This window comes from Mytilus californianus, unplaced genomic scaffold, assembly GCF_021869535.1.
Source record: "Mytilus californianus isolate M0D057914Y unplaced genomic scaffold, xbMytCali1.0.p SCAF_1, whole genome shotgun sequence".
Classification (NCBI taxonomy): domain Eukaryota; kingdom Metazoa; phylum Mollusca; class Bivalvia; order Mytilida; family Mytilidae; genus Mytilus; species Mytilus californianus.
This window is the reverse complement of record NW_026262581.1, coordinates 31,385,930-31,403,311: the sequence shown is the minus strand read 5'-3', so window position 1 is coordinate 31,403,311 and position 17,382 is coordinate 31,385,930. Positions and strand designations below refer to the sequence as shown.

At 32.2% G+C, this 17,382-nt stretch overlaps 1 protein-coding gene and 1 long non-coding RNA gene across 10 annotated transcripts in view; one reads left to right on the top strand and one right to left on the bottom strand.

Annotated features, from left to right (window-relative positions):
* The window catches only part of LOC127701000 (plexin-A2-like), a 233,481-nt gene that overhangs the window by 50,315 nt on the left and 165,784 nt on the right, over positions 1–17,382 (bottom strand). For all 9 annotated transcript variants that reach the window (XM_052204765.1, XM_052204785.1, XM_052204793.1 and 6 more), the window contains 4 exons: positions 11,007–11,204; positions 6,455–6,524; positions 4,822–5,049; positions 1,021–1,185 (listed from right to left, as the gene is read on the bottom strand). In XM_052204765.1, the coding sequence (XP_052060725.1) occupies positions 1,021–1,185; positions 4,822–5,049; positions 6,455–6,524; positions 11,007–11,204 (661 nt within the window). The remainder of the gene's footprint in view (positions 1–1,020; positions 1,186–4,821; positions 5,050–6,454; positions 6,525–11,006; positions 11,205–17,382) is intronic.
* Positions 1–17,382, top strand: part of LOC127701490 (uncharacterized) — a 106,148-nt gene that overhangs the window by 50,105 nt on the left and 38,661 nt on the right. The window lies entirely within an intron of this gene.

Genomic DNA, 17,382 nt, shown 5'->3' with positions numbered 1-17,382 from the left:
TTTAAATCAACACTATTGTCCAATATTTTATACATAAAGTTGAATTCTTTGATATGTCCTTTTTATATCATGCTGGCTAACAAATTGGACCTCATTATTTTAGTAGTATAGATGTATCCATTTGGATGAAACTTGTCTCCCATTAATTTTCGAACAGTTTTTTTAATTGCAGCATGCTGAGTTCTCCAAATCATCTTTATTATTAGGATCTGTCATTCGGACCAAAAAGACTACAAATTAGGTTAAAAAGTCAGAATTCAAATGATAAAAATGTCCACTTATAACATTTAATATGTAAAATAAGTGGAGAAAACATAATGATCATTAGACATTCAAATTTGTCATAATTGACTAATGCAACAGGGAAATAGGCATAGTTATTTTTAAGAGTAATAAATCATAATAATGAAAGACCTTTCTTCCTCAGCATCAAATTTTGTGGTTTAAGGTAATTAAGGCCATTTGCCAATACATGATCTTTCAATTAATGCTTTTTCCTGGACGTCACAAAGTAAATATCGTCACTTCATAATGTTCTATAACGCTTTTCCCCCAAAATGACCCCAGGTCAACTGTGTCATGTCATTTATAAAATCGAAATTGGAAACTAATCTACTGTGGAAAGCTGCCTTGATCACTTACATATCCATCACTGCAGTAATTGTGAGCTGAACTACAATATTACGATAGCCAGTTCAAACATTATCTGAAACTGGAAAGCTGCAAAAAGAATAGATTGGATATTCCTGCTGGATGCGAAGCAGATATTTGGCAAGGACCCCATCTAGGCTCGAAATGTATGATACCACAGATTTAAATTGGCATTGGAACTACCACTGCACTCAAAATTTGTTGGATCTGTCTTATTGTTGGTGGTTAAAAGAATGAGTTTTTTTTTTAACTCCTGAATGTTAATTTTGTTATTTTGGTGGAAGAAATATTCCAAAAGTTAGATGAACTAGGTCAAAATATTTCAAGTGAAGGGAAAAAATAGATCTAAAATAAAATCAGTCAACTCACTATAACAAACACTATATTTTCATCACTGTGATTTGTACGTGGTTTATTTTTTGGTGGAAGGCATGTTATGTTCCAGTCAGTCATTTCTTCTATATAACATTTCCCATCAAGTCCAATATTTACAATGTAATCCTCTCGTTTTGCTCCATCCAAAAAATTTCTTCCCTAAAAATTCAAAAACAAAATTATTCTATTTCAGCATTTCTTTGAAAAATCACTGAAGCCAATAAAAGCTAATTTTCTCACTGCATATGATTATATTGGTCAAGATTTTATCTAGTATGCAAAAGAAAAGAAGCAAGATGACTTAAATCATATTCAGAAAAGAGAAACAAAAAAAATCATAAATACGCATTGTAATACTAGTACACATTCTTTTTTCAACTTGAATAACATGACCTTTAAAAGTAAATCTGAGACTTTGTCACTCAACAGTTGCCGACACATTTATATGATATAGCAATTGAAAGTATGGGAATATATTTTAGAGGGACAAATGGAAGTTATAAGTTCTCAATAGTCTATGTTTATGATTGATTGATTGTTGTTGTTTAATGTCACCATCAGCACTCTTAGCTATATCATGGTGGGCAGCAAGGCTTCCAAAACGGTCATATATTCCGGACATTTGTATAATGTCCGGTAAAAGTCCGGCTGGGCAAAGCACAAAACGGTCATCTACTTTTTACTTTTCAAGGCTTTCTTAAGAGACGGTCATTTTAACATAATTCACGATCTTTTTGACCCAACCTTTTGCCTTTAACAGCCACACATTTCCGGTCATAAAAGTGACATGATCATACTACCAAAACAAGAGGCTCTCAAGAGCCTGAATCGCTCACCTGTTTTTTTTTTGCTTAAATCTTTCATCAATGATTATTTTTGCTTTTTACCCATATGTTCCATTTTAGCCATAGTGTATATGTATCTTGACGTACAAGGAAATGAAATACAAAATTTATACTAGATTCATTTGAGAAGATTTTTAAAGTTAAGAAACATAAAACAACTTGTGTAAAATTGTCCTTAAAGGGCAATAACTCCTTAAGGGGTCAATTGACAATTTTGGTCATATTAAACTTTTTTGTAGATCTTACTTTGCTGAACATTTTTGCTGTTTACAGTTTATCATTATCTTCAATAATATTCAAGATAATAACCAAAAAACTGCAAAATTTCCTTAAAACAACCAATTTAGTGGCAGCAACCCAACAATGGGTTGTTCGGTGTGTCTGACAATTCCAGGGCTGATAGATCTTGACCTTTTGAACATTTTTTACCCATGTCAGATTTGCTCTAAATGCTTTAGTTTCTGAGATATAAGCCAAAAACTGCATTTCACCCCTATGTTCTATTTTTAGCCATGGTGGCCATGTTTGTTGATGGATCAAAATTTCTGATACAATACATAAACTAGATTCCAAAAGGAACATTCATTCAAAGTTAAGAAGTAATAGGCACAATAGTTTCAGAAGAGAAGATTTTTAAATGTTAGCAAACTTGATGAACACATTGCGTAAAATTGTCTTTAAAGGGCAATAACTCCTTAAGGGGTCAATTGACAAATTTGGTCATTTAACTTTTCAGTAGATCTTACTTTGCTGAACATTATTGCTGTTTACAGTTTATATCTATCTATAATAATATTCAAGATAATAACAAAAATCTGCAAAACTTCCTCAAAACTACCAATTTAGTGGCAGCAACCCAACAATGGGTTGTTCGATTTGTCTGAAAATTTCAGGGCTGATAGATCTTGATCAATTGAACAAATTTACCCCATGTCAGATTTGCTCTTAAAGCTTTAGTTTTGGAGATATAAGCCAAAAATAGCATTTGACCCCTATGTTCTATTTTTAGCCATGGCGGCCATGTTTGTCGATGGATTAAAACTTCGGATAAAATTTATAAACTAGATATCCTAAGGAACATTTAGATGAAGTTTGAAGGTATTTGGCCCAGTAGTTTCAGAGGAGAAGATTTTTAAATGTTAGCAAACTTGATGAACAAATTGTGTAAAATTGTCTTTAAAGGGCAATAACTCCTTAAGGGGTCAATTGACAATTTTGGTCATATAAACTTTTTTGTAGATCTTACTTTGCTGAACATTATTGCTGTTTACAGTTTATATCTATCTATAATAATATTCAAGATAATAACAAAAATCTGCAAAATTTCCTTAAAACTACCAATTTAGTGACAGCAACCCAACAATGAGTTGTTTGATTCGTCTGAAAATTTCAGGGCTGATAGATCTTGAACCATTGAACAATTTTACCCCCATGTCAGATTTGCTCTAAAAGCTTTAGTTTTTGAGATATAAGCAAAAAACTGCATTTGACCCCTATGTTCTAGGGAATAGTTTACGACGACAGACGACGACGACAGACGACGACGGACGCCGAGTGATGGCATAAGCTCACATGGGGCCCTTTGGGCCCCGGTGAGCTAACAACCCGTACTTTAATACCTTCTCATTTTAATCAAGGCTAATTAGTTGTCGAACAGCTGAAATTTACCTGTTCAGGTGACAGGTAAACTATTTTGAACCGGACATTGATCAGTCTATTCAAAGATATTTTCTTACATTTCATCGGTATGCATCTAATTAATTTAGTCAAAAAGATTTAAATTATCAGAAATACATTTACAAATATGATTTGATGAAAAAATTAAAAAGGTGAAAATGAAAAATCGTCATAACCACGTTTTTGAACCAGAGACATGTCTCTGTTTGAACTCGTACACGTGTGCGCATGTGCGCAGGTGTGAAATTTAATTATGCATACTAATTTCTTCAAAAAATGCTCAATTTGTCATTGATACCTTTATCTCACATTTATTTCGAATATTTTCTTGAAGAAAAAACGTAGATTGAGCTACTTACACTCATTCATGCTTTGCAAACGTACACGGAATTTACGTATCCATCTCTGGTCCATGTTTTACCATTGTCAAGAAAACATCCGGTATTAGATTTAAAAACGAAAGTAAAGTTTTTGACAACGTTATTTTGCACAAATAAAGAGTCTAAGGCAGATATAAGTACGCTGATGTTGCACACTTCGAATGGTGCACTGCCAATTTAACAGTTTACGTCAGAACTTCGAATTTGAATCAAAGAAAGTTTAATATTGTTTTTTTTTTTAAATGTCAATCATTGGGATGGCCAACTCGGCAACTGATTACCATAATTGCCTTTTGTTTATTTAGTCTTAAGGGATTAAAATCAGGATAATATATAAAATGTCCGGCTGGCTAAAAATAATTTTGGAAGCCCTGGTGGACAGATTTTAAGGGGTGGAGGAAGCTGAAGTGCACAGAGAGAACAACTAACATTCAGCAGGAAAGGGGACATTCCTAGTCAATTAAGAATGGAGTCAAACGCACCTAACACATGCAGGTTTGAACTCACAACCTCAGTGTCGGCAGATAAGTTTGAAAAAATCAGTTCTGTAGTTTTAGGGGAAAATACAGACAGCTACTTATCAAGAATTTCTTCTAGTGTCTATTTTCATGAATATTAAAGTATGCATTGAAATGAGATCACTATGTCTGTTTTTCCTATACTGGTTAGGCCAAGTGTGATATTATAACAATGACTTTTTTTTTTACTTCACACATTTGCTTGTCTCAATGATATAATCATAAACATGTTAATTATGCATAAAAGAAAGAAAATAACTGTGTTCGAGTTACTGTATTAATTAAATATATCCAACATCTCTATTTATTCATAAACAGAATTTCTATAAATGGTAATGAAATAATTAGCCTTCAAATTCTTATATAAATGCATACCTCAATCACAATAGGTGCACCATTTTCACCTTCCTCATACTCCATTACATTTGACCATTTGGAAAATGTAGGATCATCAACATAGTAGAGTGTTGAAAGATGACTGTAATCATCAAAATGAATAAAAACATTTTGGCCAGTTGCTCTTTTCCTCCTGTTAAAATCAGACTTTACAAAAGGAGGAGTTTTACACACAACACTGTCAGTTTCTATAGAACAAGACTCATTCTGTAAAAGTATAATAATTAATTAGACATATTATTTAAGCATGTCATTATATGTGTTTAAAACCAGTGTTAAGGTAGATCAGGTGCGCCATCTTTGATTGTAAAATAGCAGAAAACAATCAATCTAGATCTTTAATGTAGTAATGTGCTTTTCTTTATTTTTATGTCTTTTTTTATCAATACACAATATTTTTTTTCTTTTTATTAGATTTTTTTTTTAAATTGCCATATAAGAGGAGATAACTCAGATAATGCACAGACAATTTTGCACAACTTGTAGCTTAAAAAAAGCCCTGTGACCTATACTTTTTATTATACTTTTGAAAAAAGCATGATACAATATAATAATCTATATTTAGGCAATTTATTGATCTGCCCCAAATAAGAAGTATTAATAGTAATTATAACATTACACAAATCCAAACTCAGTTCATGTTGTGATCTCATTTTATAAGGTTTAATAAATATACAAAATATTTCATCCTTTTTTTTTGTAAATTCTTATCTACTTCAACTTTTGTGCAATACACATCAATTGAAATTTACTAAGCATGTTACAAAATTGGAAATAATAAAAAACAAAAAAAATTTTAATTTTTTTTAACTAAGTCACGTTTGGTGTGTTCCAAGCTCTTTTCTGGATTAACAAGGCCTAAAACAGGAACGCTCAAATCAAAAAATTGGAAATCCAAGGACTGATAAATACGGGAGTTATATGACTAACAGACCTAATAGAATAGTCAAACCATGTATGGGTAACTCTGTCTGATGGAGTTAAACCTTAATAATTTCTAAAGTAATGAACTGAAAAAAGTAGCAAGTTATCTTCTTGCAAGCCTTGGGGGTGCCACTTCAATACTTAATTGATAGGAGGTGCCACTGGGGTTCTCTTACTTCACCCTTTTCATATAATTCAGATCTTAAAAATGTATACCTTTTCATATATTGTGTAGGTAAAAATGTACTTTTCCCATATTGGTTGCGTTTCGTGTAGTGTGTTGAAAAGTGGAATATTTGAGTCTAAGATTTAATGTTTACTTACAGCAAGACTTTCAGCTGTGAAAAAAATGACAGAGCTTTGAATATCACAAGTAATGGAAACTTTATTGACCTTATCATCTATTTCTGATAGTTTTACCCACCTATTCACATATTTTCAAGCTGGAAAATGTGACCTATTACAGCGGCATATCCTATCACCTTGTATATAGGAAGTGCCCCCCACCCCCCCAAGTTGCAAGCACTTAATTGGCATGTTTATTTAATCCCACCCACCAAATTAGCATATACCTACATCAATACATTCTACAATTTTTTTTGTCTAAGGCATAACATACAGTTTTTTTTTAAACATTTTTTTTTTTAAAGCATTACGATGAATTCTGAGATTTTATAACTAATCTTACTACGTTATCCATTCTAACTTCTCCAACGTCATCAAAGCCACTTCCTTTTATTGTAATCTTTGAGCCTCCACTAAATATATAAAAGAATGATTGTTTTATACATAAATAGTAATACTGATTCAAAAAGGAGTGTCAAAATGACAGTTGAGTTAACCAAGTTTTAATTGCATTTATTGCTATAGCCACCAAGAGACATAAATATATAACTTACTCTCATTTTGTCATCAAAAACAATGTACGAAAATTTGAGAAGGATTTGTTCAACAATTCTATAATTGCTGCACAATCAACAAAGGACCATAACTCCTGAACACCGGAAAAGAAAAATATCAATATTAAACTTGACCTCAATTTTGTCATTTTAAAGGGATTTGTTGAAGGTTTCTTTGAAGTTATATTGCACATATTTGACATAAGGCCCCATTTTTCAATCAATCAAGGATCATAACTCTTGAACTAGACCCTCAGCCATACTGCCTAAAATAAAAACAGATTTATCCATTAAAAACCTGTATACTATCCTTTTACAAAGTAACCTAAACTTTTTTGCATGACTTTGTTATTTAATCAAAAAATACTGCAAGTTTGATTTGTGTTAAATCTCATGTATATTTGATTGCCAATTTGAAAAGTTTACCCTAAACATAAGACATGGTCACACATGTCCTTGCATAAAATTTTTCATAAAAAACAAATGTTGAAAAATGAATAGGATGATGCTATCTGGAACACAGAAATGTTAGTTGCAATGTCATCCTGATTTTATATATAAACATATGGAGATCAACTTATTTTTCTTAAAAAAAAATATATCACCCACCTTAAAATCTTTGTATAAGATGTCTTAAGAAAAAAATATCTTTTTAGGTTAAAGGCCTTGATTCAAATTTAATATTAATGATAAGTTCAGTAATCTGAAGGGGGTGGGGGGAAATCAATGAGAAGCCTTGACAATTTTTAGGAATGGAAAGGGAGGTTATCCAATTTTTCAATACTTCAGATGGGATGGGGGGGGGGGGGGGGGGTCATCAGAATTCTTTGAAATATTTGAGCAATTCTGTATTTTCAAACTGCTGCCATGCAAAAATTTAGCTAATTTGATGAATTAACTAAATCAGAATCTGATTATTCAGCATGACATGAAGAATGACAATATCAGAAATTGGTGGTTTGATGTCTTCTTTATGGCAGGTTTTTTAAAAAGTTTTTCTAATTATACCCTTTTCCATAATAATAAAAAACACTGATAATACTAATATAGTTCTTTCCTAATTATATGATTAATGGTAAAACATCTGACTGAGCATAAAGAATGCATTAGATCATAACTGGGAGTCAAAGAGGGGCATTACTAACACATGAAAAATTTTCCTTTATAACCTGAAGATGTAAAAAAAAAGGCAGCCAACAATCAATGCATCCCCTATAATAAAAACAATGTAATTTTTTGGCACAAAAGACCATGATTAATTTTTTTCTACTCGCTCTGCTGGGTTCCATTGCTTAGATCCAAATTTTAAGTGTCAACATGTTCTTCCATGAAAGTATTTTTATATGATGATCATTTACTGGAAAATGTGCTTAAACTGATTGAAATTGTAAATGTCAATGAGACCATAACAGGTATATCCAAATAAATATTCCTGACACCACCAGCAACTTCCCTACTTGACAGTGGCAGACCTAGGGTCTAAAGGTCCTCAACCAGCCAACTATTGTACAAATAACAGGTACACAAATATTTTTTTGCTTTTTGTACATGTACAAATAAAGTCTCCTGTTACTCCAGTTCTATATTGAGCAAATAGTAATGTGAATATTTCTTTTCGTGTAACTGTTCATTTCTGGGTCCTCTTCGTGGTCTGCGATTAAACTACTGTGGATTCACTTATTTTTGTGGTTATCAATTTCGTGGATTTAGGAAGACTTGCACTTTTGTTGATATTTGATTTCGTGGTTTTGCAAATCTCTGCATATAAAGCCTATAGAAAATCTGTAATTCGTTGAACATTTAAATTTGTGGTTCCCCTTTTTCTTACAAAACCCATGAAAATTGATATCCAACGAATAATATTACGAATCCACAGTATGTCAATTTCTTTTAGAAATCAGAAACAGCTATTTGGATTAAACAACTAAACCTTAAAATGTCAGGTGTAAATTGCAGGATAAAAACAATATATGTACGTTGTCCGACATATATAAAATTTATTTGTACCCACTACAAAAGAGGAAAAAAGCTCTGCAAGCTCCGCTTTTTGTCCTATTTCAAATATAAATCTCATACAAATCAATTTTGAATTTTTTCGACAATGTTCATATATTATATATTTATTATCATTTCATACACCAAATAAAGTTGACCTGTTGCTTATAGTATCCTTGAAATGGACCCACAAAAACTGTTGATCAATAACAAGAAAATAAGGTCAAATCAGATGAACTCTTCTCAGACAGACATGTTTACTATACAATCAATCTATAGCCCAATATAGTTGATCTATTGCTAATAGCATCTGAAAAACAAACCTATTCATGAAAACTTTACATTGATCACTTGTCCATGAAAAAGAGGTCAAGGTCAGATGAAGCCTGTCTGACAGACATGTTTACCTTGATTCTATATGCCAAATATAGTTGTCCTGTTTCTCATAATGACCATACCATTTTTTAAGCAGTCACTGAACCATGAAAATGAGGTAAAGGGTAAGAAACAATTGCCAAGCAGATTCTTCAGATTATAAGGCATCTCTTATAAACAATAAGTGTTATCAAGGTGTTCTACTTTCTTAAATATTACACTTTATACAAAGAGCTATTGATAAACACCAGGTTAGTGTAAACAATATTTGTATTTAGAAACAAATAAATAAATACGTACATGGATTGGAAAACAAGTGAAAAGTCACTTATACAAATTCCTCTCCTTATCTGGAAAACACCAGATTAGCATCTCTATGTCTAGCATTCTGCCAAATTTGTCACAGGACAGACCAAAAAACTCATATCAACTTCACAAATGTATAACTGTTAAATAATCTTTTTGTGAAACTACCTGAAAATGTCTTCTTTTAAGAATATATATGTAACACTCAGAATCATGTCCTTCCCCCCAAACGTGTCCGATTCCCCCAAACGTGTCCACATGACATCACTGAACTGCAAAACATGTCTAAATGTAAAAGGGCGCCAAAGAGTGTCGTTTGTAGAAACGCCCAAACGTGTCCAATCCCCAAAACGTGTCCATATCAAGCTTAATTTTTTTCTTTTACTGGAACTATCATTCGTGTCCATATCATAAATACGTAGGTTATTTGGTTATTGCTTTTTCATTAACGTATACTCATTTTATTATTTCATTAAAAGATAGAAATAAATTACTTTCAAGGTCTTTTTTAAACCGGCAGTATAACCATGGTTAAAGTGGGGGCGTCCGTTCGGCTATGTTGGATGTAAATGTAAGCAGCCATTCTCAGTTAAATTGTAGATATTAAATCAAATACCTCATGTAGAGAGAATGTCCCATTGTCTGCGCATTAAAACCTTTGTAGCAATTCACTCTTTTATGGTGCCATCAGTTGTATTTTGGAAGGCAACATTTTTTTTAAATTTCCGCAACTTTTATTTAAAACGGCCTCTTTTACATAACAGAGATTGAAGTAGTTTCTTACTGATGTCATACAAAAATCGGTCTTTACTTGCTCTCAAATTTTTTTAGATTAAAATCCCAACTAGTGTTAATCCAGAATAACCGTAAAAATTTAGGCCCAATCCTAAACTCCCGGTATGATAAAAAACCTATCTACAGTATTTATTGTTAACATGATGTCGTTCAAATAATGCATGAAATATTTGTTACTGGTCGTAATGTCTCTTGTTCGTGTGTCTTTAGTGTTGCTCGAAACATAAAAATTATTAAAAAACCTGATAACCAGTTTATGATTTGAAGAGCTTTTAAAATATCAGAACTGTTGAAAAAAGGGAAGTCAATTCTGCTGAAAGCCGGCCATGCAATATTCGGATTAATATAAAAGGAATCATCAGAGTTTATTAGTACAAAATAATTTACATTGTAAACGACTAATTCAACTGTACTAGAATTATTTGTATGTTCGCTCTAAATGAGCATGAAATAATTGCAATTGGACAATAAGCAATTTCAGTCAAAAATTAATTCATATGTTACAGATTAAATTTACAATTATGCTAATCATTAATAACCGGCATTGTACAAACTAATGCTAATAAATGATCACTTCATCAACTGTGTCCCCCATCATAGAATTGCCGTAAATGTTATTGATGTCATTTGTACATGTATTAGCGCTAAAAGACGTGAGACGTTCTGGCGTTTAACAGTGGACACGTTTTGGCGAATAACAATTATCGGACACGTTTGGGGGTTATGAAATCGGACACGTTTGGGCAATATTGAATATTACGGACACGTTTGGGGAGAATGGACACGTTTGGGGGAATCGGACACATTTGGGGGGATGGACACGTTTGGGAGTGTTACATATATACAGTAGTCAAACTAAATTATACTTACCTTCTGAAGACCTTTCCACTTTCTGGTTCAATAGGCTTTATTGTTGGATTTGGAACAAACTCAAATTCTTTTTTTAAGAATAGTTCTGTGTTATCATCTATTGTAACATACAAATTTGTGAGTCTCAATCTATCATTAACAGATTTGCCCATTTTACACCTAATTTTAGTGGTATTCACTATCCTGTCTTCTATATACCTTAAAGTATAAAATTTAGTGAAATAGAAACTGTAAGTACAAAACGGAAAACTAATAACAAGGAATTATTTGAATATGGAATAATTTTGATTTCTTGAAAATTGACAAAAATTGTATGATGAAAACTAACACAACTAAATACTGTAAATTCAGAAATTATTGCGTGCATTTATTATTGCGATTTTGTCATTTTACACTTAAATGCGATTTAAATTTTTGCGATATTGAGAAAAATCCTGTTTAATTCATATAAAAAAATTCAAAATGCGAGTTTAAATTATTGCGATTATAACCCTGTCGCATTTTTCGCAATAATAAAAACATCGCAATAATTTCTGAATTTACAGTAGGGTTAGCCATGTGCTGGGGGTTATATATAGTTAGTTCATACTGAAATATCAGTGAAAGTAGAATTAACCTTAGCCATGCAGGCATGGCTTAGTAACCCTATTCGGTTGGGTTAGTTTTCATCATACCTTACTTATCTTATCAATTTTCCAGATTCAAATAATTCCTTGTTTAATGTACAATAGAAATACTTTACATGAATGTTTTATTATTTCATAAATGCATTCTGATCAACTAAATTTTATATATATATCATTGTAATTCTTGTGAAAACAAAATTGATATTCTTCAGGTTTTTCATTAAGGTTCATCATAACACATGGACAAAAATGGGTGTGTTTTGGCTACACTGAAGATTCTGTAGCAGATCCTTCAAATTTTTACAAATCAACATCTGCTTGGCACTGGCAGTTGAATATACATCAGGAAAATTATTTTAAAGGCAATCCCTTAATGCAAAAAGATTAGCAAAGAAAGAACCTAAGAAAGATGCTTATTTGAACATTGGGACAACCTGGTTATATTATTGTTCATTATAGGGATTTTTTTGAAGTTTTGGTATCCAGTACAAAGAAGGGAGATTGTTATCGTCCTTTGTGATGTTAACACCGAAGGAGAGAAATCATATTTGAGATTTTCTAAAATATCCTATTTCTTAAATGATTCAGGGCCAAATGTGGGACTCCTTGTCCAGCTGCAAATTCCAAGTTCTTCAGCAAGACATTCCAAACATTGGTTTTTGCATATAAAACAATAGAGTTTGAGGCTGTGTCTACTGGAACAACAATATATTTGTCATGAATAGAGGATACAGCATCCACAACCTCTGGCTTCTTGAACGGGTCAGATACCAGTGAGCTCATTGTACATAGCAGATTATAAATTAGCTTCAGTGAGTGAGTGAATGCATGAACGATCAGCTTGATACATTCAGATAAACAATTTTGATTCATCTGGTATGGGCTTAAACCTGTTCTCCATTTGAAAAGATATAGCAAACCTCCCCCAAAAAAATTGATAATCAGAACAAAAAATATAAAGTAGGAAGTTCATACTGCCATTAGATACAGAGGTCGAAATTTTATTGAAACCTTGTTGTTGTTATAAAAGAGGAAATATAGAGACAAGATGCCAATCTGTTTTGAAGATATATGGCAAAGTCAATGTTTTGCTATAGGAAATGCAGGGCTGCCAAGTCTCACGCATTCTCATGCTTATTTGACGGCATTTTCCTTTGATCTTTTGTTTTTTCTCTTTGATCTTTACAATTTTGGCCAAATTTCACGCATTTGCTTCATGAAAAGTTGGCAGAACTGGGAAATGGCAAAAAAAAAAAATAAAACAAAATATGATCGGCCCACAATACCATCAGGTACTAAGGGCTTATTGTAATTTGTAGGATATGAATTTTCTTAGATTTCATGGGGATAGGTAAACCACAAAATTTAAAAGAAGTGCAAATTTTCTGTAGGCTTGAATATAGACTTTAATTATCCAAACCATTGAAATCAAATAGCCATGAAAGTAATGTTTTACCTCAATCCACGAAAATTGGTGTCTACAAAAATAACTGAATCCACAGTATTAAAATATCTTTAATATGAAGGTTTGGCTGAAATCTAGACACTTAGTGTCAACCTTTTGCTGTCATTTGGAAATGTCCTAAAGTGAGTCATCTAATGAAAAAGAGTCAATTTGGCAATCATTCTGTTCCATTTCTTGACCTGAAGATACCAGACATACCCCCACTTGCATTTCACAGTACGTAAAAACAGGAAGTAGTAGTTTGACATATATATTACAAATTACCACCAAAGCATTGCAGTGTTAATAATGTAAAATTACTGAGAATCACACCTTTTCAAAAAACGAAGTCTAATCAATATCACATAAAAATTAATAAACAGCTGTGCCATGAGCGCATGATATGCCCGTCGCATTTTTTAAGAATTATGTTCAATATTATAACTTCTCAATGTCATATCAGAAATTTGTGAAAAACTAAAGGGAGGTTATCTTAATTGATATAAACCAGTCATTAAAGTTTAATGAAAACTGCTCCAAGCACTTTAAAGGTATTGTCTGAAATCTGGAAAATCACCCCTTTTTTATGAATAAAATCCCAAAACACGGAAGTGTAAAATCTAAAATTTATAAAAATTGAAAGGGTGCTTACATCAATAGATATAAACAATTCTCCAAAGTTTCATGAGAACTGCTGAAAGCATTTTTGAGTTATTGTCCGAAAACTGGAAAATCCCCCTTTTTTTTAATGAATAAAACTCCAGAACTCGGAAATGTAAAATCTAAAATTTATAAAAAATCAAAAGGGAGCTCATGTCAATAGATATAAACAATTGCCCAAAGTTTCTTGCAAATTGGTGAAAGCATTTTTAAGTTATTGTCCGAAAACTGGAAAATCCCTCTTTTTTTAAATGAATAAAACCCCATAACCAGGGCTCGACAATAACGCTTGTCCGATTGTCCTGTACCAGAGGAAACAAAGGTCGGACAAGTAAAAGCTATATCAAGCTTGTCCGACGGGACAAGTAAAATTATTCTGCAGAAAATAAATGTAATCCAACTTTGATGAACAGAGTAATTATAAACAAAAAACAAGAAAAGAACATAAAAACAAGTATTAATTTGACATGTTTACTTGCAATCGATAATTTAAAACTGGTTCTTTGTCAGGTACTTTTTAACAGGTTCTCGGAAACCAGTCTTACTGATCCAATATGCTGCGCTTTGTAGATAAGGTAACTTTACAAGACAGTTCATCACCAGCTCGGAAGCGATTCGGCTCCAAGTTTAATAGACAGTTTGGCACCGTAGGAGACATATTCAATAAACATAATTAATAGACAGTTTGGTAAGCAGGAGACATTTCAGGACCAAGACAAATCAGTACCTCGTTTTCCTACCTTATTCTGTTGCTTTATAACAAATACCATACCGGTAATTTTTTTAGAAAAAATATTTTTAAAATAAAAATGACCATAACATTCACAAAATCATATTTGATCATATGTTATGTATGTAGAAAAAAACAATACTTGCAATACGGTGACCTATAGTTGTTAATTTCTGTGTCATTTGATCTCTTGCAGAGAGTTGTCTCATTGGCAATCATACCTCATCTCCTTTTTTTATTGATTGCATTAAATAAACTTTTTTCAAATTAAAAAACCAGGATACAAATCCAATGAGTGTACATTGGCAATCCTATCAGACGGTGCCTCATGTGCAGAGTCTGATGAGACTTTGGCATTGATGAAAACTAGAACCTAAGTCCTGTGACATGACTAGATTCAGTTGTTCTCGACTCATATTTTTGTAAAGTATTGCAAAAGATATGTTAAAATCAAATTCTGTTCTATTGTTTTAATTCAATCAACTTAAAATGCAAAAAAGGTTATTATTAAGATTTTTTTTGGACAAGTTACAATTTCATTCGGACAAGTAAGTTTTGGTATGTACTTGTCCTACTGGACAAGTTGAAAAAAAAGTTATTGTAGAGGCCTGATAACTCAGAAACGTAAAATCTAAAATTTATAAAAAACGAAAGAGAGCTCACGTCAATAGATATGAACAATTCATAAAGTTTTATGCAAATTGGTTGAAGCGTTTTTGAGTTAATGTCCGACATGTTGACAGACGGACGGACGGACAGACGGACAACGGTATACCATAATATGTCCCGTAAACAGGCGTATAAAAAGTCATGCCTTGATGAAAAGGTCACAAAGTAATTTATATTGAATTCAAAATTTGAATGACCACAAAGGGATAAGATATAAGTCCATTTTGCAACTGGTCAGAGGACACAGTAATTGCCCTTTGATTTTCGTTGTCCCTAGTGTGGACAGTGTATAACTTGCAAATTTTGTTCATAAAATTTCCAAATTTATTCATTTATGTTTTATGCATGAAAAATTAAGTAGGGGAATGAAATTACATGTTTAAAATTTAGGTAAAGTAGTGATTTGGTCCAGTTGAAATAGGTCAAAAATTAGTATGTTTGAAGCTGTCAACCTGAATTATAAACCCCCTTAGCATAAAATTGTCCATATTTTGAGTTAGAGCTGATAGACTTTTCTATAATTTGTCTCAAGGGTAGTACACTACACTGTAAAAATCTTTTTGAGAAAGAGCAGGTGCAATATTTTTAATTTGAATGTATTGTCTAATAGAAATGCACTACAAAATAACTGTGTTCTCAGGCCAACTGGATCAATTCATTTAGTATATGCAGTAATAGTTCTTTTATTACTCTGCCCATATTGTAAACTTGGATTTGTATGATGGCTTGTTTTGAGGCAAAGACATTTCACTGATGTGGTAAAGGAGTAAGTTCGGTAAGGGTCATAATTGGCCCCGATTATTAAGTTTAATGTTTCAAGATAATAAATGTTTTAACGTGATAAAAAGACATGTGCAAAAGTTGAATAGAACTTTTATTGTCAAAGTTTTAGTTTTAAAGCATTGATTTTTACATCCCAAATAGGTCAAAAATAGAGATTTTTGAGAGATTTGACCAAATCATCCAGAATTTCAACCAAATTAAGGCCTAGGAAACAAAGAACGCAGGCGTCAACAAACTAAATATTCAAGTCAGATATGTAAAATGTGATAACAAACATTTAGTTTTAAATAAACGCATCCGAGCTCACCCATGAGCAAAAATGTTAGGCCCGGTGTTTCTGCCGTGTTTGGGGGAAATCCCTGAGTCCGGCTTCATCAGTGGTTGACTCAATAAGTTGTATATTGGCGTGTTATTTATGCATTTTAGTTTTATTTCGTATGTTATATTGGACCATACACCTGTTGTCTTTGGATAAAATAGTAGTTGATTTTTTTTACGAGCTCAGTATCATATTGTGTTGTGAAAAGTCGAGAGGAATATACCAGCTAATGCTTTGATAATAGTTCTTGTAAGTTTTTATGTCTTTTATAAGCTATAATGGGCTGATGATTAAATATGTTCACACATTCAGGGTTTTGTGAAATAAGATTCCAGTGTTTCATTATTATATTTTTTAGTTTCTGTATAGATGGGTTGAATTTTGTTAACATCACTTAGTGGTTGCTCCCGTTTCGTTGGGCGTTGTATAAGCAAGTTTTTCCTTTCTTTTCAAAGTCCTTCATAACGTTTTGTTTGGCATTTTTGTTCGAAGGGTTAATTATGAACTTTACACCTTTTGCAAGTAATAAGGTTTCGTGATCTGTCAGATTATGTCCCGATAAATTTTTCACAAATAATTGGCATTTTTTACCAACTTGGTATGTAATTAAGTCCTTTTATTGTTGTTGTTTTCTACAAGTTTATATCGTACTTTTTTGTTTTTAAAAGTTCGTTTAAAGCGTCTAGCCATGTTGATTGTAAAGTAGTGAATAATTGATTCGGTGCACGTGCTATGTTAACCTCATTTGTTGTATTACACAGCAATCACCTACAGATAATGTTAAGGTCAGATTTGTGATAAAAAATAGAATGACTCGTGGAACGTTAATTAGGTGAATAGTTATGAATGAAATATCTGGCCTTCTAAGACCTTCACATAGCGTAAATAATTGTAGTTTGTGATTTTGCTTAATATAAAAATGTATAAATTTTACATTTTACTGCACATCCCTAAACAATGGATTATGATACAATTGGTACTGTTGATTGTATTACATTGTATAGTGCACCGAATCAATCATTCACTACTTTACAATAAACAGGTGATAGGTTATCAATTACTCGATCTGTCTTCTGTTTATGGCACACGCCAAGGATGATTAAATGTAAATACCGGCAATGATAGAAAAGTGGAATGTGGTTTTC